The 19,043-nt window shown below is 53.1% G+C and overlaps 8 protein-coding genes across 8 annotated transcripts; 4 read left to right on the forward strand and 4 right to left on the reverse strand.

The window, feature by feature from the left end:
- Positions 1-562: 562 nt before the first annotated feature.
- Positions 563-2,656, forward strand: AB675_6154 (2,4-dichlorophenol 6-monooxygenase; the record flags this gene model as incomplete). The annotated part of the gene is made up of 6 exons (XM_018146423.1): positions 563-677; positions 752-832; positions 888-1,033; positions 1,090-1,810; positions 1,862-1,934; positions 2,005-2,656. 6 exons carry the CDS (start codon positions 563-565, stop codon positions 2,654-2,656), a joined length of 1,788 nt encoding a protein of 595 aa, XP_018003929.1.
- A 445-nt stretch (positions 2,657-3,101) lies between these two features.
- AB675_6155 (uncharacterized protein) lies at positions 3,102-4,016 on the forward strand (the record flags this gene model as incomplete). Its single annotated transcript, XM_018146424.1, has 1 exon — positions 3,102-4,016. The coding sequence occupies one exon, from the start codon at positions 3,102-3,104 to the stop codon at positions 4,014-4,016; it is 915 nt and encodes a 304-aa protein (XP_018004136.1).
- A 278-nt stretch (positions 4,017-4,294) lies between these two features.
- Positions 4,295-7,388, reverse strand: AB675_6156 (Fumitremorgin C synthase; the record flags this gene model as incomplete). The annotated part of the gene is made up of 6 exons (XM_018146425.1): positions 4,295-4,599; positions 4,661-4,852; positions 4,901-5,473; positions 5,583-5,962; positions 6,010-6,073; positions 6,809-7,388. The coding sequence occupies 6 exons, from the start codon at positions 7,386-7,388 to the stop codon at positions 4,295-4,297; spliced, it is 2,094 nt and encodes a 697-aa protein (XP_018004063.1).
- Positions 7,389-7,788: 400 nt separating this feature from the next.
- Positions 7,789-8,852, forward strand: AB675_6157 (4,5-DOPA dioxygenase extradiol; the record flags this gene model as incomplete). Its single annotated transcript, XM_018146426.1, has 3 exons — positions 7,789-7,801; positions 7,848-7,978; positions 8,055-8,852. 3 exons carry the CDS (start codon positions 7,789-7,791, stop codon positions 8,850-8,852), a joined length of 942 nt encoding a protein of 313 aa, XP_018003739.1.
- A 255-nt stretch (positions 8,853-9,107) lies between these two features.
- Positions 9,108-10,671, reverse strand: AB675_6158 (uncharacterized protein; the record flags this gene model as incomplete). Its single annotated transcript, XM_018146427.1, has 3 exons — positions 9,108-9,474; positions 9,690-10,219; positions 10,288-10,671. 3 exons carry the CDS (start codon positions 10,669-10,671, stop codon positions 9,108-9,110), a joined length of 1,281 nt encoding a protein of 426 aa, XP_018004007.1.
- A 1,046-nt stretch (positions 10,672-11,717) lies between these two features.
- AB675_6159 (uncharacterized protein) lies at positions 11,718-13,629 on the reverse strand (the record flags this gene model as incomplete). Its single annotated transcript, XM_018146428.1, has 3 exons — positions 11,718-12,905; positions 12,967-13,375; positions 13,427-13,629. 3 exons carry the CDS (start codon positions 13,627-13,629, stop codon positions 11,718-11,720), a joined length of 1,800 nt encoding a protein of 599 aa, XP_018003765.1.
- Positions 13,630-14,449: 820 nt separating this feature from the next.
- AB675_6160 (putative sterigmatocystin biosynthesis monooxygenase STCB) lies at positions 14,450-16,120 on the reverse strand (the record flags this gene model as incomplete). The annotated part of the gene is made up of 3 exons (XM_018146430.1): positions 14,450-15,760; positions 15,825-15,935; positions 15,986-16,120. 3 exons carry the CDS (start codon positions 16,118-16,120, stop codon positions 14,450-14,452), a joined length of 1,557 nt encoding a protein of 518 aa, XP_018004054.1.
- A 798-nt stretch (positions 16,121-16,918) lies between these two features.
- On the forward strand, positions 16,919-18,744 carry AB675_6161 (putative MFS-type transporter; the record flags this gene model as incomplete). The annotated part of the gene is made up of 3 exons (XM_018146431.1): positions 16,919-16,996; positions 17,047-18,541; positions 18,593-18,744. The coding sequence occupies 3 exons, from the start codon at positions 16,919-16,921 to the stop codon at positions 18,742-18,744; spliced, it is 1,725 nt and encodes a 574-aa protein (XP_018003852.1).
- Between the last annotated feature and the right edge of the window lie 299 nt (positions 18,745-19,043).

Raw genomic sequence — 19,043 nt, forward strand, 5'->3', positions numbered from 1 at the left:
CATCTCGCACAGGCGTTGTTCTGGCAGTCTGGCCCCATTTTCTTGGGTTGCCTCAAGTGGGGAAGCCCATCCGTGGGGTCGCCAGAACCGCCTCGGCTGATGTCCAACTTGTGCGGTACCCCATATTCTTGCTCCGAAGCGGGGACCCACCCACAACTCCAGCCCCAAGCACAATGATGTGACTAAGACCCCATCGGGAGTCTAACAGGACGCCACAGCTCGTTCCAGCCGCTGCCGCTCTTGCACAGCTTGTTGGAGGAAGGCATGGGATGAGCTTGAGTCCATTGCAGCGTCACTATTAGGTGATATGCAAATCGGTCAACGTCAACTGTCGTTCCCGCATTGAGAGTCCACAAATGCTGCCAACCAAGCGGTGGGGTAGCGAACGGAGTCCTGGACCCTTGACGCAAGACAGAAACGCTTGACTGTAAGTGAGATCACTGGATTCGCGGTGCAATTCTAGCTGAGCTCGGTTGCGAGACTGTTGTATATTTGCTCTTCTGACGGTATCTAGGCAACCTTTGGAAGACCAGCAGGGCAACACGAAGCTCGCGACACAGCTATGGCGCAAACCAACGGACATGGTGCTGCCACTGGCCCGACCGTGCACACTGACTACTTGATCGTCGGGACGGGCCCTGCAGGTGCCTCACTGGCTTGCTTTCTGGCGCAGCACGGTAAGACTAGCAGGAATCTCCTCGGATTCTCCGGTGGTCTGTCGGTCAACCTCGAACTGATTCGCTATTGACAGGTCTGAAGGGTTTGATGGTGAGCGCGGCTTCAAGCAATGCGGACAGTCCGCGTGCTCACATCACAAACATGGCTGCACTGGGTAAGCCAATACAGCCCAAACAGGGTCACCAAGCAAATGCTCACGATGCGTGCAGACTGTCTACGAGACATCGGTGTCGATGAGGAGTGCTACGAGGTGGGCACTCAAGGAGACTCTATGGTCCATACGCGCTGGTCCAATAGTATGGCTGGAGAAGAGTACGCACGAATCTACTCGTGGGGCAATGACCCGAAGCGCAAGGTGAGCAGTAAAGGCAGGCCGTGGGTACATCGAAGAGATCTGATTCAGCGATCTAGGGAGATTACGAGCTTGCTAGCCCTTCAGAGCCCCTGGATCTGCCACAAACACAGCTCGAACCAATCTTGACACGACATGCCACGTTGAATGGCGTCAACCTACGCTGGGACACGGCTTTCGTGTCCTTCGAGCAGGACTCATCCGGCGTAACGACCACATTGCACGATAAGTTGAGCGGTCAAGACTTCAGAGTCCGGTCAAAGTATCTTTTCGGCTGCGACGGGGCCCGTAGCCCAATTGCACAGCAGCTGCCGCTACCAATGATAAAGCGTCCGGGTCAGGGGTTTGCTGTCAACGTGTTAGTGGAGGCTGATATGTCACATCTTATGGAGAACCGTATGGGCAACTTGCACTGGATCCTCACACCTGAAAAAGACCATCCCGAGTTCGCCTGGATTGCATGCTGGCGGATGGTGAAACCCTGGCACGAGTGGATGTGTATCATTTTCCCAACGAGCAATGCGCAAAGGGCTGTACGGACTGAAGCAGAGTATACTAAACGGATTCGGGAGTTCATTGGAGACGACTCCGTCGATTTTAAGATCAAAAGCATCTCAACGTGGCAAATCAACGAAACGGCAGCGGAGTATTACTCAAAGGGCAACGTCTTCTGCCTGGGCGATGCTGTGCATAGGCACCCTCCGAACCACGGCCTCGGATCGAACACTTGTATCCAAGACGCGCATAATCTTGCGTGGAAAGTGGCTTACGTCAACAAAGGTGAGCCTCAGGATACTTTGACTCAGCAATGCACACTGATCACCGAGTTAGGACTTGCTGGGAAAGATCTGTTGGACACGTATAGTATAGAACGTCAGCCTGTCGGGCTTGATGTAGTCACCCAGTAAGGTTCCCGGACTCGGATACTCGAGCTGATCTGTAATGCCGGATACTGACCAGTCGTTTTGTACCAGGGCCAACGCTTCACTACGCAATCATATAAAGATATGGGGCATCTTGGGCAACTTCGAGCCTACTGTTCCAGCTCGCGTTGAATCTTTTAACATACTCGCAGAGGACTCCGAACGAGGTCGAGCACGACGTCAAGAGTTCCAGGACACGCTACGGCTAATTAACCGCGAAGAACACGGCCTGGGAATCGAGATGAATCAGCGATACACCTCGACCGCAGTCCACAAGTCGGATCAAGGGGAGATGCCGACCTTCAATTCTGATCCTCTAGAGCACTACCACCCCACGACGTATCCCGGGGCACGGTTGCCGCATGTCTGGCTGAGCCGCGCTGTCCCGGGCAAGGCAATTTCCACAATCGACCTTGCTGGGAATGGCAGCTTCTCTTTGTTCACCGGCATCGGCGGTCATGGATGGCGCGATGCGGCCAAGAAAGTTCAAGATGAGCTAAACGTACCAATTCCTGTGTACTCGATCGGCTTTCGACAAGAATACGAGGATCGATATCTTGACTGGGCGAAGCTTCGAGATGTTGCTGAGTCCGGAGCAGTCTTGGTGAGACCGGACTACTTTGTTGCATGGAGGAGTCAGCAGTGGCAGGAAGACAGCTCTGGGACGCTAATGGCGGTTATGAAGTCAGTGTTGTCTCGATGAAGGCAGAGCCTAGCGTCCTGTTGATAGGTACCGAGATACCGAAGCTGTATCCACTAGCATGTCCTGTACAGCCTTCCATGTATTCCGTACTAGCCAAGGCTTACCATTGCTAGGAAGCGGGCGAGCATTCAGCCCCCAGCGATACTGGTACACTCGTCGGGTGCTCCTTTCCTTGAAGGTGAGAGGCTTCCGAATCGCTGCGGACCTTACCCCATCTTCTTCCGGCAACTCGTGGTCCACATCCCGGTCCGGACTAGGACCTGAAGCCGGAAGTGCTTGGTGCGCCTGTTCCGACACATGGCAGAACGGCCCGTCTGGCTACGCGGATTCGACTGGCGGTACGCATAGTATGTGGTCGCGATGCTGCAACGTCAAGGCGCAAGTATGCCTCAAAAGCCGACTAAGAAGCTCCCATTTACGACTGAGTCGTCTCTGCTCAGCGACAATGCACGAAGTCAACATCCGCTATGGCATGCCTCTCGGCTACGGCCCGCCTCCAGGGCCCAGACAGACAGCACCGAGTGGAGAGCAGCACGCAGGCTGGGAGAAGGTGAAGACAACGACTGCAACTGTCTTGTTCAAAGCGCCTCGCGAGATACTCGCGACCTTCCTTCCCCACAAGTCCTTCACAATCGACGCAGGAGGCTCTCCAGGGGATGAATCGTATGCGTCAATCGTCTTCACGCGCCTGGAGAACCTCCCGTGGCTTGCTGGACGAGGCTACAACCACTGTGGATTCTATGTTCACGATGTGGTATGTCCAGATCGCGACGAGCAAGTTCGCGGAAAGTACCTCAGCGTACTGTTTGAGAATCGTGCGGATCCAATCATTACAGGCAGAGAACAGCTCGGATACGCAAAGGTTTTCGCTACACTTGACGAAGTCCGGAAAAATGACGAGCTGGTGATTGGCATGGGTTGGGAAGGATCTACCTTCGGAACAATGACGCTGAACGGTCTCCAGGAAGTATCGCCACCGTCTGTCGTTGATACGCTACCAGACTCATTCGCGCCTTCTCAAGGTCTGCTGCACTTCAAGTGTATTCCGAAGACTGGCGGGCCCGGCTACGATGCTATGTATCCGACCTTCACCCCTGGGTCACTTACGTCAATGTCGACCACGAAGCATGTCGAGACAGCTGCTTCCGCGAAACTCGAATTCATGGATCTGGGTTGTGAGAAACTGCCAACTTTACATCATATTGCGACGCGTCTGGCGAGTCTGCCCACAGCCAATATTGTCCACGCCGGTGTCATAGAGTCAGTCGGATCCACAGATGTGAGTGGGCAAAGGGCTATCGCGCTAAGTGGTGCGGACTCGGTCTTAGAAGAGGCCCGGTCGTCGCCGGTGGGCATATAGAGTCTGGTGCTGTGACCATTCAGTACCTACTCGGCATTCGCTTTATAGAACACAATAGACTTCTTCACGGAACGAAATATCGGTATTACCCCACGTTGAAGACGCTAGAACAACCCATGCGCATGTATTTTGTCGTTCTGATAGCCGGCATGCCACCCAGACGCGCCCATTGATTCCGCCAGTACAGTTTTGTTCCGCTCTATGACCGACTGATGCTGCGGCCACTACAGGACCATCATCAGAAGCCGTTCGATTTCTTTATTAGCAAGCTCCAATACCTATTCATTGAAGAAGTCTGCTTTCTCGAACGTGGGGAACACCTCCTGTTTTGCCAAATCAAAGTCTTGCAGAATGGCTTTGCGTCTAGCTTCCGACCTGACCGTCAACTTGACGGGGAAATCGTAGGCACAGGCTGTGAGACCCTCCCTATAACCAGTGACCATGCTTGTATTGGGGACAATAGGCTTTCCTGTGCTTTCATCAGTTGCTATCTCAATCTTGAATGCCCAGAGAATTTTCGAGATAACGTGAAAGAGGTTGCGATCTGCTAGATGGATGCCGGGACAAATTCTTCGGCCGTTGCCTGATATGTTGTGTCAGCAAAAGATGCGATTCGGGACCATTTTGGGAACTCCTAGACGCACCATAGCCGTAATGATCTCGTTTCTCGAAGTCTGCAGAATTTGCGGAGTCTGCAGCCAGTACAGTGTTACCTTTGAAATGGTCAGGGTCGAAGACGTCGTGGTCTTTGTATCTTGACTCGTCGTGGTGAAGACCCCAGACGTTGACGAAGAGTATAGTGCCTTTAGGAAGGAATTTTCCATCAATCCATTCGTCTGAGAAGAGTAAGCATATATCGGTCTGGAGCATACAACAGTGCTCACCTTCCGAGAGAGCGTGAGGAACGCCAAGAGGAGCAACTGGACGCCAACGATGCGACTCCTTGACCATAGCGGCAATGTACGGCAGCTGTGCGTAGTCATCCCAGGTGGGCAGACGGTCTTCGCCAACAACCGCATCTATCTCAGCGTGCGCTTTCCTCTGTACTTCTGGCCATGTCACCAAAGCTTGCATGGTCGACGCGAGTACAGAGGCGGAGGTATCAGAGCCCCCCTTGATGGTGACTCCGCTAAGGAATGCAATTTGATGTGTCGTTAGCTCAGATTTTTCCTGGCCATCCAAAAGTTGATCAATGATGCAGTCCGTGGGCCCAATCGCTTCACGCCTTCTCAGTACTGATGCCAGAAGGCCTTCGTACAGTTCATGCAGCGCGTCGTGAACGACTTTTGCTCTGGTGCGCCAGTTGCCAAGAAATCTCTCCGGCACCAGTTTCAAGAAAGGGAATATGTCGACCGGAGGCGTGGCGCCAAACTCGTTGATTCGTGCCCAGTACTCGACAGTATCACTAAGCTTGACAGTATGAGGCGCTACGGCAGACTTCGAGCGGATGCCGTAGACTAAACAAACATGAGCCTCTGTAGAGATAGTGCCAGGGGCTTCTGTGGTGGGTAGATAGAAATGGGGCGGAAAGCGCTGAAGGCAATTTGCAGCTGGTTTTCGACTTACCTATGCTCATGATGACACTATTGCTGAACCTTTTGAAGTGTTCAGGCCATTGATTTGGTTCTTGCATCATGTCGTGCAGCATTTGGGTTGCCTCGGCTTGCTGGATCTTCGTGTGCTTGCTGTTGCACAAGGATTCCGTCAAGGATTGGTGGATTAGCTTCCTCATCATCCGCCAGGTCGGCGAGTTGCTCATTAGGAGCACGTGGTCTCCCTCTGTGATAAGCTGCTGACCCACAAGGTTTACTGGACGATCACTAGAGACCGCGCTCTTTTTGTCCATCAGTTGTTTGATGATTCGGCGGTCAGTGAGGACTGCCACTGTGCCGGGACCAAGTTTCAACGTATACAGGCCTCCATACTGTCTAGCCCATTCAGTAAATCTTTCCGCCGTTAGTCAAGCAGTCAGAGGTCTCCCGAGTGAACATACTGGAAGAAAAGCTTCTGCTTAGGCAGTTGATGCAGATTGCCGATGATCGGCAGCGTTGGAGGTCCTATAGCTCAGGTTCAGCTTGGGCTCCTCCTGCGCCGCTGGATCAAGTGACGATCTACCGCTGTGCACTTACCTCCGGGGAAATTTCGACCTCTCCTGCCTGTGAATATCAAAAGGTAAAGCAAGGCGCTTACTGCAAGGGCAGCGCCCGCCGTCACCACATAAGAAGGCATCGGTGAGGTAAGGTGGCTGTACAGTGTGGCAGCGATGACCTCCAGGTATACGTGGTTCGGTGTGCCGCAATGCGTTGGTCCTGCAAAGATATATACCTATGGGGCTAGGGGTCAGGAGCCACCAAAGGCTCTTGCAGGCTAGCTACGTGGAAGCCCCATGGGGAAGGCACACTCGAGAAGCGAGCAGCAGTTCTGATCATAATGGCTGGAGCCGCTGAATTTGAAAGCTCTCGTGTTTCATTGCTGGGAAGTAGATACACAGGTGCTACCGCCAATCCGAGGTTCGGCAAGCTCATGCGTGGCGTCTACCGAAGGTCCGGGGGTCATGGGCTCCACATCGGTACCCCAGGTCACGTGCCCGGCGAGAAACCACCACGCCAAGTCATTCTCGCGGAACGCGATGCTGCCTGTCACCGAAAGCCGCAGCTCAATCGTGGAGCGAAGTTTTATGGCAATGCAGTCCTTAACCGCTCATTGCGCCGATCGTGGGACCTCGCTTGGATGTCTGAGCCAGACACATTGCACTACCCGATTGTCGCACAATTTCCAGTCTCAATCGTTACCGCTCGGCGGAAGCTCCCCCTCACTTCGTCCCAGATACTCTTTCAGAGATTCACCTTGCACCTCCACTGCCTGAGAGTCCTGCAAGATGTAGACTACTCTGGTCCACTCTGTTTTGCTCGGGTTCCGCCACGCGTGATTTGTGCCACGCTGAACACACACATCTCCTCTTTGCAGAAGCTGCTTTTCGCCAGAATCCAGGATCAATTCTATGGATCCCTCAATGACGATGCCGTAGTCCAGACTTCTGGTGCGGTGCATCATTGACTCGAATTCGGGCGCGAAATCAACGAAGCGAAGAACGGTCCCGCCAGGGTTGACAATGCCTAACTTGCCGGATGCCAGTCTTTGATCATGTTTCACAATGTCGTTGTCGCCATTCATCGACACCGGAAACTCTGAGGTGGTGAAGGCAACGTTGAATGCCATTCCACCGCCGTCAACTGACTGCCATTGTGCTCCTCGCTTCTCTTGTATGGTTGTATTCCCAGTCTTTGGATCATGGCCCGTCAGATATGCCGTGAGCCCAGGCAAATCCTTGGCCAATTGACCGTTTGTAGGAGGACGAGATGCAGTAGCCATGCTTCTGTAATGGACGGATATGATTTGGGAAGCCTGCGTTGCACGATACACTATATGGGTGACTCATATGCGTTAAATGTTAGGGAAGGTTCCGAGGTACTGCTTCCGGTGGAGGAGACCACTGGTCCAACGGCTGTGGTGGCCTATCCTGGCATCCTACCCCATTCGGTCCATCTCATTCCGATCACCCAAGGACCCCATCATCCAGAACACCGGGGCTCGGCGTTGACTTCGCTGAAGAGAGGGGCTCGTGAGGATGTCAGCAATGCTCATCGCTCGAACGCGCGAGCAGTAGGGATAAGCACGCTGTCTGATCCAAGTTCTGTCCCATAGGCATACTCACACTTCTCTTCCCGCTACCATTATCGACTAATTGTAGTTGTGGGCAACAAAACGAGCTATGGGTTTACCAGGTACTCCTGATCTGCTCGTAGAGGCTTGCTACGCTGACAAGTCCAGGTCTAACGCCCGTACACTTCTTCTCTCATGGTTCTACGCGCATGCTAGAAGCCGAGACGGAGTCTGGAAATTACTGGGCCAAGTGCGGCCAGGAAGCTCTCGCACACAATGTGAAAGGAATTGTCATGATGGTAAGCTACAGAGTCGCAGACTGTTGCCTGCCGCGCAGGTCCGACGAGCCCGCCGCTTACATATCGCCTTGTGTAGGGTGCACATTGGGCTTGTCTCGGTGACAAGATCGAGGTTGCCACGAACCCCAACCCTGGCAAGAGCCCTTGCCCTTATGTTACGCCATCGCTATATCTGGACTGGAAACCTAACCCCGACCTGGCGACCGCTGAACGCTGCATATCGATGCTCAAGGCAGATGGCTTCAATGTTGGTCCCAACCCCAATTTCGACTGGATACACGACACATTTCTCATCTTGATCAAGATGTTTCCCGACTTCTCGAAGTGTCCTCCAGTCACAATCGTGTCGATGAACGCACGCTTCGACCCGCACTATCACGTCAAAGTCGGCGCGACGCTTCGTCCGCTCCGGAAGGAAGGATATCTCCTGATAGGCACCGGTGGTGCCGTGCATAACCTTTACCGAAACGCCTGGACAGACATGATACTTTATCGTGAGTCTCTGGGTCAGGAGCGCCCTCCTGAGGCCTGGGCGCTTGAGTTCCGGCAGGCGACTGAAGACGTTGTAACCAGAAACCGTGGACCTGATTTGCGGAAAGCCATGATCAGGTTGATGCAACATCCGGCCTACCGCCAGGCGCAGGCCACAGATGATCACTTCATGCCTGCGATGTTCGCCGCTGGAGCAGCTGGCGACTTGGAGGACCGAGCGCATGCTAATGTGCTTGCCGCTGAAACTTGGGAATTGATCAACATGTGCAACTCCCAGTTTACTTTCGGTTCCTACCAGGCAAGCGCAGACACATCCCGCAAGATGTTGGCCAAGCCGCACAAGGTAGCTTCTCCGGCCATTGCAGTTGCTGCCTCAGCCTGAATGTCATATCGAGTATACGATTGAGTGGTGTAGTTCCAATGTAAATTGATCACTCTTATTTGGCTAATACGTGTGTTCCGCAAAGGATACGCTCACCGCCGGACATATTTGAACAATGCGTACGTAGTCCCCACAGTCACAGACAAGATGATCGCACCTCCCAGCATAATGCCCACGTCGAAGAAGCCGACAGCTTTGCCATCCCCTTGGTCGATGGCCGGTAGTCCAAGGTCCAATGCCGACCGGCTCCATGCATCAAGTGCACGTAATGAATTGGTTCGTGCCGACTCTCGGGCCGCGTTGCTCAAAGTTGACGTCTGGACTATTCGGCGGCGCGGACACCGGAAAAGCGCCGGGGAGTAGCGTGGAGACGGAGTTGGCCCAATACTTGGGTGCTGAGGAGCGAGAGGCCCGACTGTGATTTTGGTCAGATCCAAGTCTCAAAGCTCGTGCAGTCCAGAACAAAGGGGATGGGGCAGCAACTTCGGAGTAGATCGGCCTACCTAGGAGCTCGGTCGCAATGTGATTGATGCATGAGATGCGTGCGTCCAGGAAGCGAGACAGGTAGTTCGCTTCAGCCGCTGCTGCGAAAATGTACGAAGCTTGCAAAGACTTGCGGAAGCTAGATACCAGGAGACTGATGTCAGTTGAGAGCTCGCTGCGAGAGATGTTTCGGAGTCAACTCGCCTTTGACACGTGTCGATTGCAGCGTCCAGACTCGTTATGCGGCATATCAGGATGACTCGACCTATGATACTTTGGCTCAAATGCGCCTTTGACCTTTGGATCCTGATGATCAGCACAGGAGAAACCTCAATACTGACGGTCCAGACTTACGAGTCTGTGATCTCGATGACACTGCCACTGTCGCCCGACATGACCATCTTCAGATGAACGCTGTCCGAGACGACCTTCAAAGTCTTAGCATATGTATCAGACCGTCTAGCCGGCGAATGTTGGCTTGCGGTGCCCATGTGTTTCAACACAGGCGTCGCAGGCGTCATCATGGCCTGACAAGCGTGGCGCAGGAACTCGTCGGCGACGAATTCGTTCACGAAAACAAGCTCTGGTGCATAGGCAGCTTGGCCGTTGAAAGCCATTCGTGCGGCAGCAATGGTTAGAGCAGCCTCGGGAACGTTGGCGGTCCGATCCACGATGGCGACGACCCTTGGTGAAGATTTGTCCTTTTCCTCACTTTCATCGTCGCTGAGTGTTGGCCCGCCATCATCTGTCTGATCCAGAACGTAGCATCTCGACAGCGCTTCACTCGGGAGTCTCACGTTGCTGATCGCAAAGATGTCGGCATCCAGTGCTGAAGTCAACAGATCGCGCAAAAGGCCAGATATTCGACTCAATGTGGTTGGCAACTAGCAATTTCTCCTTGTCAGCGCTCAGTCGCCTGCAGCCCGAGGATCGCGAGGCGGGAGAAAATTACCTCGAGAATGATGCAGTTCCCTGCAGCCAAAGCTGCCGTAAGGGCAGAGACAATAGAATAAAACAGGTTGCCTCTCGCGGGAATGATGTACACAATTCCTACACTGGTCGTGGCGTCCAGGTTCTCTATTGCTTTCTGACTATCCAATTCTCGACGCAAGTCCAAAGATTCATAGTGCGTCCGTAGCTCCGAGATTGTCAACGAGTACTCAATGTTGACATCGTGGTCGTTGTACCCCGTATCGGCTTGAACTGCTTCTTTGATGGCTTTCTCGGATGCCTTGATGGCCGAATGCAATGAGTGAAAGAGCTTCTGGCGCAATCGAACCGACTGGGCTCTGCCTTCTTGTCGAGAAACCTCTATCCGGGAGAAGATGTCGTTCATCGTCACTGGACGCAGATGAAGAGGGTGCAAACATCTTAGGCAGGACGCGTCCGCGCGATATTCCCAGCGAGGACATTTGCATTGCGTGCGGGTGTGTGGATGCGTGACTATGCTGAGAAGGGGCTGTTGCTGGAGACAGCCGCCTGGGGGAGACGTAGCGGATTATTGGCTTCGTTGCGGCAACCGGTTGCCTTGCCGCATTGACCCCATTCCGTCCCGTCGACCCTGGCCCCGCGAGGCAGAACGTTTCGAACGAACCGAGCTGGGCATCACGCTCTTGAGGTTCAGACAGAGGCAGCAGCTCTGATCGACGCTTTCGGTGGAACGAGAACAATCACAGATCTCTACTGTTGTTTTCTATCACATCATACGTTGCCGCCACGTCTCTTCTTCCTGCTCGTGCGAGATCATGTCGAGCACCGAAACACACATCGATTCCGTGACATTGTGCGACACTCTCCAGGCTTATATGATACATGAGACTGGCGAGGAGACTACCTCAGACCAGCAAAGCCGTCGCGACGACCCAACAGGGACATCAGACCAGCCTGGCCGTTCGAATGCACTGCCGAGACCATCAGACCCAACTTGGCCGTCAGACTGGCGACGAACGCCCGCATACCGGGAGACTAGTCGTACACACCGGGTCACCGACCGCGCCGCAGGAACGAATGCTGTAGAGTCCGGAATAGTTGTTACTATGTTCGCCGGTGTTTGGATCATTGGAGTAAGCGAACTCATACCTCTACCATGTACTTATCTGCAGGCCTCGCACATACTGACTTCGCGTTCGGTGAAAGACTGCGAATAGATTATGGCGTTCGACAATAGGGAGATGGAACAATACATATATGAGCTACCCTGTCGGAGGAGAGTGGTGAGGTGATCCATACGAGTAGCTCAATGATCGGCATCGGGGAAAACGCTGCAACCTGATGGAGGTTTTGGACAGTTCCGAAACCACGTCACTGGGTCTGGCTGCTGGAGATGGATCTTGCGTACAGCTGGTGAATTGTCCTTCGATCTATAGCAGTGTATCTGAATGCTCAAGCCTTGATCGACGGCACAACCGGCATCAAGACCCAGTTGTTGTAACTTGGACCGAAATGAATATGGTTAATGCCTGCGAAAGTTTTACTGTCGCGATCCTCTTTTGAGTTATGCTCGAACAGTCCGGCTCCTTGCGTATCGCCCGAAGACACTTCAAAGACCAACTTGTCGCCAGGAGCGAAGACCACATTGGTCGGCCAAACTTCCACGTCCACCTGATATACCTCTCCCGGCGTAAGAGGTGAATGATCGGTAGATCGATACTCGCGATGAGGATGCCAAGGCAACACGCATCTGGAGCTCTTCTCGTTGATGGCTCTCAGGCTGACCCGAAGCCACCCTTTGGCAATGGGCACCGGGTCTCCGACAGTGCCTGTGTAGAGTATCTCTTTGTCTTGCTGATCCAAGTGTCGGAGTGTGACGAATAAATCGATATCGCTCGGCTGAGTGACCTGGTTCTCGTCGACAGTGACGGAAACGTTCAGCCTTGCAACAATGTGTCCTGTAAACTCTACCTGCTCGGTGAACGAGTCGCTGACGAATTGCACAAGGTGTTGGTTCTTGAGGTCTCCTAGAGCTTTATACGACAGCCTCGCCTCCGTCTTCTGTTCCGCCAGGGAGGTCTGCAAGCCTTTGCCTGGTGTCATGTAGTACTTGGTATATTGTGTGGTCGGTATCGGCCACATCTCCGCGTCTCGCTCGGGGTAAGCAGCTTCAGCGACCGCATCGTTGAATCCAACGTCGCCGATACGGCTTCGATATCTGACTTTGGGTTGTTCTCCTCGCGACCAGCCCATGGGATCGTCTCCTTTGAGAAAGGCATTAAGGAAGCTCAGCTGTAGGTCCACGTACTCTTTGGTGTAGAACGGGAGATCATGCCGACCAGTCACAAATCGCAAATATTTGTGCCGAGATCCAGCGTTGACAAACCCCTCGACATTTCCTCGTAGATGCAAGAGAATACCGCCCCAGTTGCCAACAGAAAGTAACGGCACCTCGATATCTGACATGTCATAATCAGTCGTGGCGTAATATTCATCATCAAGAAAACGGTTCTTGACATTGTCAACTGTTTGATCATGGCACTTGGCGGCAAGTTCCTCCTCGGATAGATTCCCTTCCAGTGTGTCTGGGCCCCATTTCCGTGCAGCCCTGCCGCCGCGGCCATACTGGTTGACGATGACCTATGGATGTTCTGGTTAGCTACATACGCTGAGAAACGTTTCATGGACAGGGAGAACCAACCTGCCGATTCCACCACCAGCCGATGAATGTGTTCGATAAAATCCCTCCGTGTCTACAGCGATCACGATAGTAGTCACTCATGCCCTCCCACGGAATGATACAAGCTAGACCTCGGGGACGGCGCGCTGCCACGCGCCACTGGCTTCCAGCATAGTAGCTAATTCCAAGCAGTCCGACTTTACCAGAAGACCATGGTTGATCGGCAGCCCATTCAATGACGTCCTTGAACGCGAGGCTAGTGTCTCTCGACATGGTATTCAGTATGCCAGGTGACTGTCCAAGACCAACCTCGTCAGCCCTCACAATGGCATAGCCGTGTCTGGTCCAGAATCCAGGGTCTGGGGTTTCCCAGGCCGAGTGCGGTGAATGGTGCTCTGCAGGAACCTCGGCGAAGGATTCGGCGTGGAAACTGGATATTGTTAGATTACCGAAAGCCAGAAGTCGCCAGTCCAACACTCACACCGAGTAATGCACATCTTTGCCGTATGGTCCGTATGTCACAAGCACGGGGCATTTGGAATGCCCGGGAGGTTTGGGCCTGTACACATTCGCCCGCACGATTCCGCGTTGCTCTTGAAGTTCGATGGTCACATTCTCCTCGTAGACATAGTCAAACGACGTACTGTCGACGCGATGAAGATCGACTCTTAATGGATTTGGCATTATGACGTATTGAAGCAATGCGCCATTCGAATGCGATGTCGAGAAGTCCTAGGCTCATAAGTTGAGCTGGTGTCATACTGCTTGCACTGGTTCAGGTACTATATGTGTAACCGATTCGGACGTTTTAGGTGCTTTGCGGCGTTGGGAAGATCCGACTCGACCAAAGCCGCACCGACCCCACAGGTCCCGTGAAGGCTCTCGGAACCCCAAAGATGACGCCTGACAAGAAAGATCCTATGACCAGGGCGTAGAATGGAACAGGTCGGACGCCCGCACTTCCTCATCTTACCTTCCAAGCAAAGCGCTGACATAGCTCTGCCCAACCAGGCGCTATTGATCTCGGACGATGAGACCAAAGTTCCTTCTCCTGGCGATCTTCAAGCCACTTGTCACTGACATGCCTCGCATGCTTGAGGGAACCCATCCAGGAATGTCGCCACCCACGCTGTCGGGCTTTAGCGCCTGAATCGTGGTCATCTACTTAGTCGTCATCTGTAGGATCGACGGAAGGTGAATCTACATAAACGACGTGCGGGGTCGTATCACGTGACAGTCGCAGTAAAGCCTTGAAGTACTCAGACGCGCAACTCTGACTTGGAATTCATGTACGCCTTCACCACTTCCCAAACCAGTCCTGCTCTATCCAGTGGCTCAGCCCTTTTTGTACCTGTCAAGAACATAGACACGGGGTTGATGCACTTGTCTATTTGGGTTGTGACTGCTGCAAACAAGGGTCTTTCTTCTGTCTTCTGCACACTCTACCATGGCTCACCATGTCTGTTGCACTTTCTTGCTCTCAAGCAAGGCATCAGTAGCTATGCTATCCGAGAACCTCAACATCAAGTAAACAACGTCGTCCTTTCGGAGCAATGTTGAATCGGTCTTCCATCTCCATATCATCGCACTCCATCGCCGCATTGAGAGTCAAACGCAGCTTTCGGAAAACCTGACTTGTGGCAAGGTATAGTTCGGCTCTCGCGAGATTCTGTCCTATACAGTTCCGCGGCCCAAGAGAAAATGGCGTAAGAGCACTGTTCATCGCCTTTGCCTCATTCTCGTTGGCTAACCAGCGATCGGGCAAGAATTCGTTCGGGCGAGGAAACAGTTTTGCGTCTCGATGATGGACGTAATTCTGCATTCCAACCACTGTCCCTTCCGCTAACACAACCTTATCCACATGGATTGCTTGGTCAAGAACACGAGGCAGTGTTGACATGATGGTTGGATACAGGCGCATGGTTTCCTTTATCACAGCGCTCAAAAAGGGTAGGTCTTTGAGTTCGTTGAAAGTGGTGCCGGACGTGGACAATTCTTCTCGCAAGCGCTCCTGTGTCTTGCCATCTCGGGCCAGTGCGTACATCAAGTACGTGAGGGTCGATGAGGTTGTCCCGCTGCCGGCAAATGTCAGCGCCATCATCTCCTCAACCAGCTCCCCCTGAGTCAGCCGTCGTTCCATGAAGCTGTCCACATTGACGATCATAGGCGTTATCATGAAACGCTGCCGAACAGAATCTGATGCGAGCTCTTCGCGATGGAAATCTTCTATCAACGACGTCGTCATGACCTGCCATGTATCCCAAGATCGGAAAGACGCCCCCACAGATCCGGGTAAGCGCTTTCCAAGGAATCGCGACACCAGGGGAAGAGCGGTATGGACTTGTATGGCCACGGCACTGGAGTCCATGTTCCGGAGCAATTTTAGAGCATCTCCCTCTACTACGTCGCCATAGCTCCGGTTGAAAGCACACTTCAGAATAACCTCCAGGCTGAAAAGTCCATTGTATTTGAACACATCAGCTGTGGTCACTGCTGGGTTGGCACCATCACTTGCTTTGGTCATTCGCTTGACCAAAACATTCGTTTTGTCGACGATGAAGCTCTCGTTGTCCAGGACAGCCTGCAGAGAGTAGCTCGGGTTTTGCAGCTTCCGTCGCGCAGAATGTGCGGGTTTTGACACGAACGTGAACAGATTGTCATTGCCGGCCAGTCTGGTAGCCTGGTAAAATTGAGCTCTTTTACTGCTTGCTTTTTGGCCGTATATAGTACGGTAGGCATTCCAGTCAGATACGGAGACCTCGTTCGTTCCAACGCGAACCACCGGCCCGTAGGTTTTGTGCAACTCGCTCAATGTCTGCAATGGAGGTCAGGAAATCTGATGTGGCACGCGTGCAGCTGCTGGAGGCGAGGACACTTACCTGAGCCCTGTGGAGCCGCGCTTGGGCCGGTGAAAGATAGGAGTCGATGACTTTCGCGAGCGAGGGCCCTGGAATAGCTGCAAGCGGATGAAATAGAATGTTGTAGATAGACTTGCGAAACTGTCAGCCATTGCACGCCCTGCAGAAGGTCTTCATTCAACTTGTAAGAGGTAGCGCCCAAGCATCAGCGCAAGGATGCCATAGAAAAGCACCTCGAGCTTTTCCCTGCCCCCAAACTGGTGCTGCTTGTAATGTAGCCATGTTTCGAGCTCGCTCGAGAGAGCCTGCAACGACATGGCAAGACAGTGAATTATGCTGAGTATGTGGACCGAAGGTTTGAGTGATTGCTTTCATACGTAGTCTTCCATGCGCTTTATACGCCATAAATTGTTGAGGAATCACTATACAACAAAGAAATACTTGGGAATCTGTTCACGGAGAGGACGTGACCTGCGAGACCTGAGGTCCGTTCTGCCTTGCCCGCCGTGGGACCTGGGGCGTGACTCTGAGTTCTGGTTCTGATCTACACGTCGGAGCCGCCCTGTCGATACTATAGAAGACACTCAGACGGATCTTCCGATCTTTCAGTCCAGACCTTCCAAAGGTTTCCCGTAGCCCCATCTTGTACTCCGATTCTCGCGAGGCTTCCGACTTTATTCCTTTCTTGGTCCCGGACAGGACCCCATCGACCCCAAACCCCAGGTTTCCTGACGACCCCAGATTCGCAGGCGGCCCTGGTTGTAGCCGTGTTAAGTATGGACTTGTGCCGCAACAGCACGCAAACCTGAGGTGTGGCTCCGAGATTCGAGAGCGTGATGAAAGCCGCACTGCCGACACTGGAGCACGCATCGAGATGAACCTTCTGCATCTACAAAGTCTAGATCTCTGCTGTGACCCCGTCTCATGTGCCAGATTCTGCGAGGCCTGGTACTTTTGTCTTAGGCATGACCATGGTGACCCCAGATTTCTCCGCGATGGCAATGAACTAGCGCCAGGGTAGCCAGGACATATAAAGGTCCTTTAGATCTGTAATCTTGGTCTACAGTGCAGGTAGACAGAAGTTGATGACCTCTAAAGCAGTGACCAAAAACATGATGACGACCGCTGACGGATCGGATACCGTTGAGCGGCAGAGCTACTGGAACCATGCCAAGACTTTCATGCTCATCTTGGTAAGAGCCTGACGCAAATCTGTGTACCTTCTTCTGACCCGTGTGATCAGGCTGTCAACAGCAGTTACTTTGCGCAGTTGACCATCCTGGTCGGCGCTGGCGCCTTTGCCCGGACAATCGCTTCCGTCGTTGGCGGCGAAAGTCTGGTTGCCTGGCCTGCATCCGTCATTGTCATTTTCATTGCAGCACTCTCGCCCCTAGTCGCACAGGCTGCTGATTACTGGGGCAGAAAGTGGTTTATTGTGATATTGGCTGCCATCGGATGCGTCGGTTGCATTGTTGTGGCCCGCGGCACTTCGATGAACATGGTCATCGCAGGGTTCTGCCTGGGCGGTGTATCATCGGCTTCGTCGTGTCTGATACATACCGTGGCATCGGAAGTTCTGCCTCGCAGATATCGATCGTGGGCACAGGCTACTGTGAACGGATCTGTCGGTCTAGGATCCATCTTCGGACTTTGTGTCGGCGGTGCCCTTACCAGGTACGACCCAAATGGCTTCAGAACCTATTTCGCTATTTGCGCTGGAGTCTATGCCTTTTCAGCACTCGCATGCGCAATTCTCTACAACGCACCGCCAAGACAGCTGCAGCTTGAATACACATTCGGCCAGAAGCTACGGACTCTAGACTGGCCCGCATATGTGCTCATTACTGGTGGCTTAGTTCTCTTCTGCCTGGGCTTGAGTTGGTCGCAGAACCCTTACTCCTGGACTGACGCTCACGTTTTGGCTCCATTCCTGATTGGATGTTCTCTGATCCTGGGTCTGTTGGTATACTCGTGGAAGATGCGATCAGATGGTCTCTTGCATCACGACCTGTTCCATGACCGGAACTTCGCAATCGCGCTGGGCTGCATCTTCATCGAAGGCTTGTCCTTCCTGGCGGCAAATATCTTTGTGCCGTATTCGCTCAGCATCTATTTCGCCAATACCATGAACCCCTTCCAGCAAGCGCTCTGCTACAACCTGGTCTTCTGCACCTTCCTGGTATCGGCATTTGGGGCAGGGTACTATGTCTACCGATCCAAATCCGTGCGGGTGCCCGCCATGATAGGATTCCTGTCATTTCTTATATTCTTCATCCTCATGGCCACAGTCAACGAGTCCACGAGCCAAGCCAAGTTCTGGGGCTATATGGTGTTCTGCGGACTCGGACTCGGATTTTGCATTACCACTCTCGTTACTGCGGCTCAGTTCGCGACGCCACCTGAGCTGATCGCCGTCACTTCTGGCCTCATGCTGTCAATGAGGAGCGTCGGAGCCTCGGCTGGTGCAGCGGTTATGAACGCCATTTTCGCGAACGGTCTCTCGCAATGCCTTTTGCCCAGAGTCGCCGCCGCTGTAGTTCCTCTGGGCCTGCAGCAAGATCTGGTTGGTCCTCTGCTAGTTGCATTGACAGCAGGAGACCTGTCCAAGGCAGCCGCGTTGCCAGGCGTGACCAACGAAATTATCAGTGCTGCTGCCACTGCGATGAAACAGTCCTATGGGATCGGCTTTCGATATGTCTTTGTCTGTGCTGCAGCCTTTTCCGCAGTAGCACTCATTGGTAAGTTGGCAATGGAAAATGTATTGTTTTCGCGCAAGCTAATTGAGATAGCATCGATATTCTTACGCAACCCGCGTGCCGAATTCACTCCGACAATCGATGCTCCTATAGACGGCGATCCATATGTCACGAAAGGCGAGGATGAAAGGGCGATGGAAAGCTGCCATGAATTTGTGGAAATCGAGACTTCTGGAAAGGCTTAAGAGCTCAGCTGTCAGCACAGAGAGCTATCAAGCGCATACTTGCTTGTGACAGACTGTGACAAGGAACAGCCAATAGCTACTACCCAGTCATCCACAGTAATGTCGTTCCATGGACATGGTCCCAAGAGAATCTAGCGACCCTGATCGATTGATAGATAGCGGGACGCGTTTCTGACCCAAGCAATCTCAATGATCTCGAATACTGCCTGGAGATGCTACATGCTGGAACCAACGAGCTTCGATTGCGCCCAGCAATTGTTGTTTCTACCAGGTCGATTAAAGTGAAGAAAAGAATTGCC

This window comes from Cyphellophora attinorum (genome assembly GCF_001299255.1).
Source record: "Cyphellophora attinorum strain CBS 131958 chromosome Unknown Contig4, whole genome shotgun sequence".
NCBI lineage: Eukaryota > Fungi > Ascomycota > Eurotiomycetes > Chaetothyriales > Cyphellophoraceae > Cyphellophora > Cyphellophora attinorum.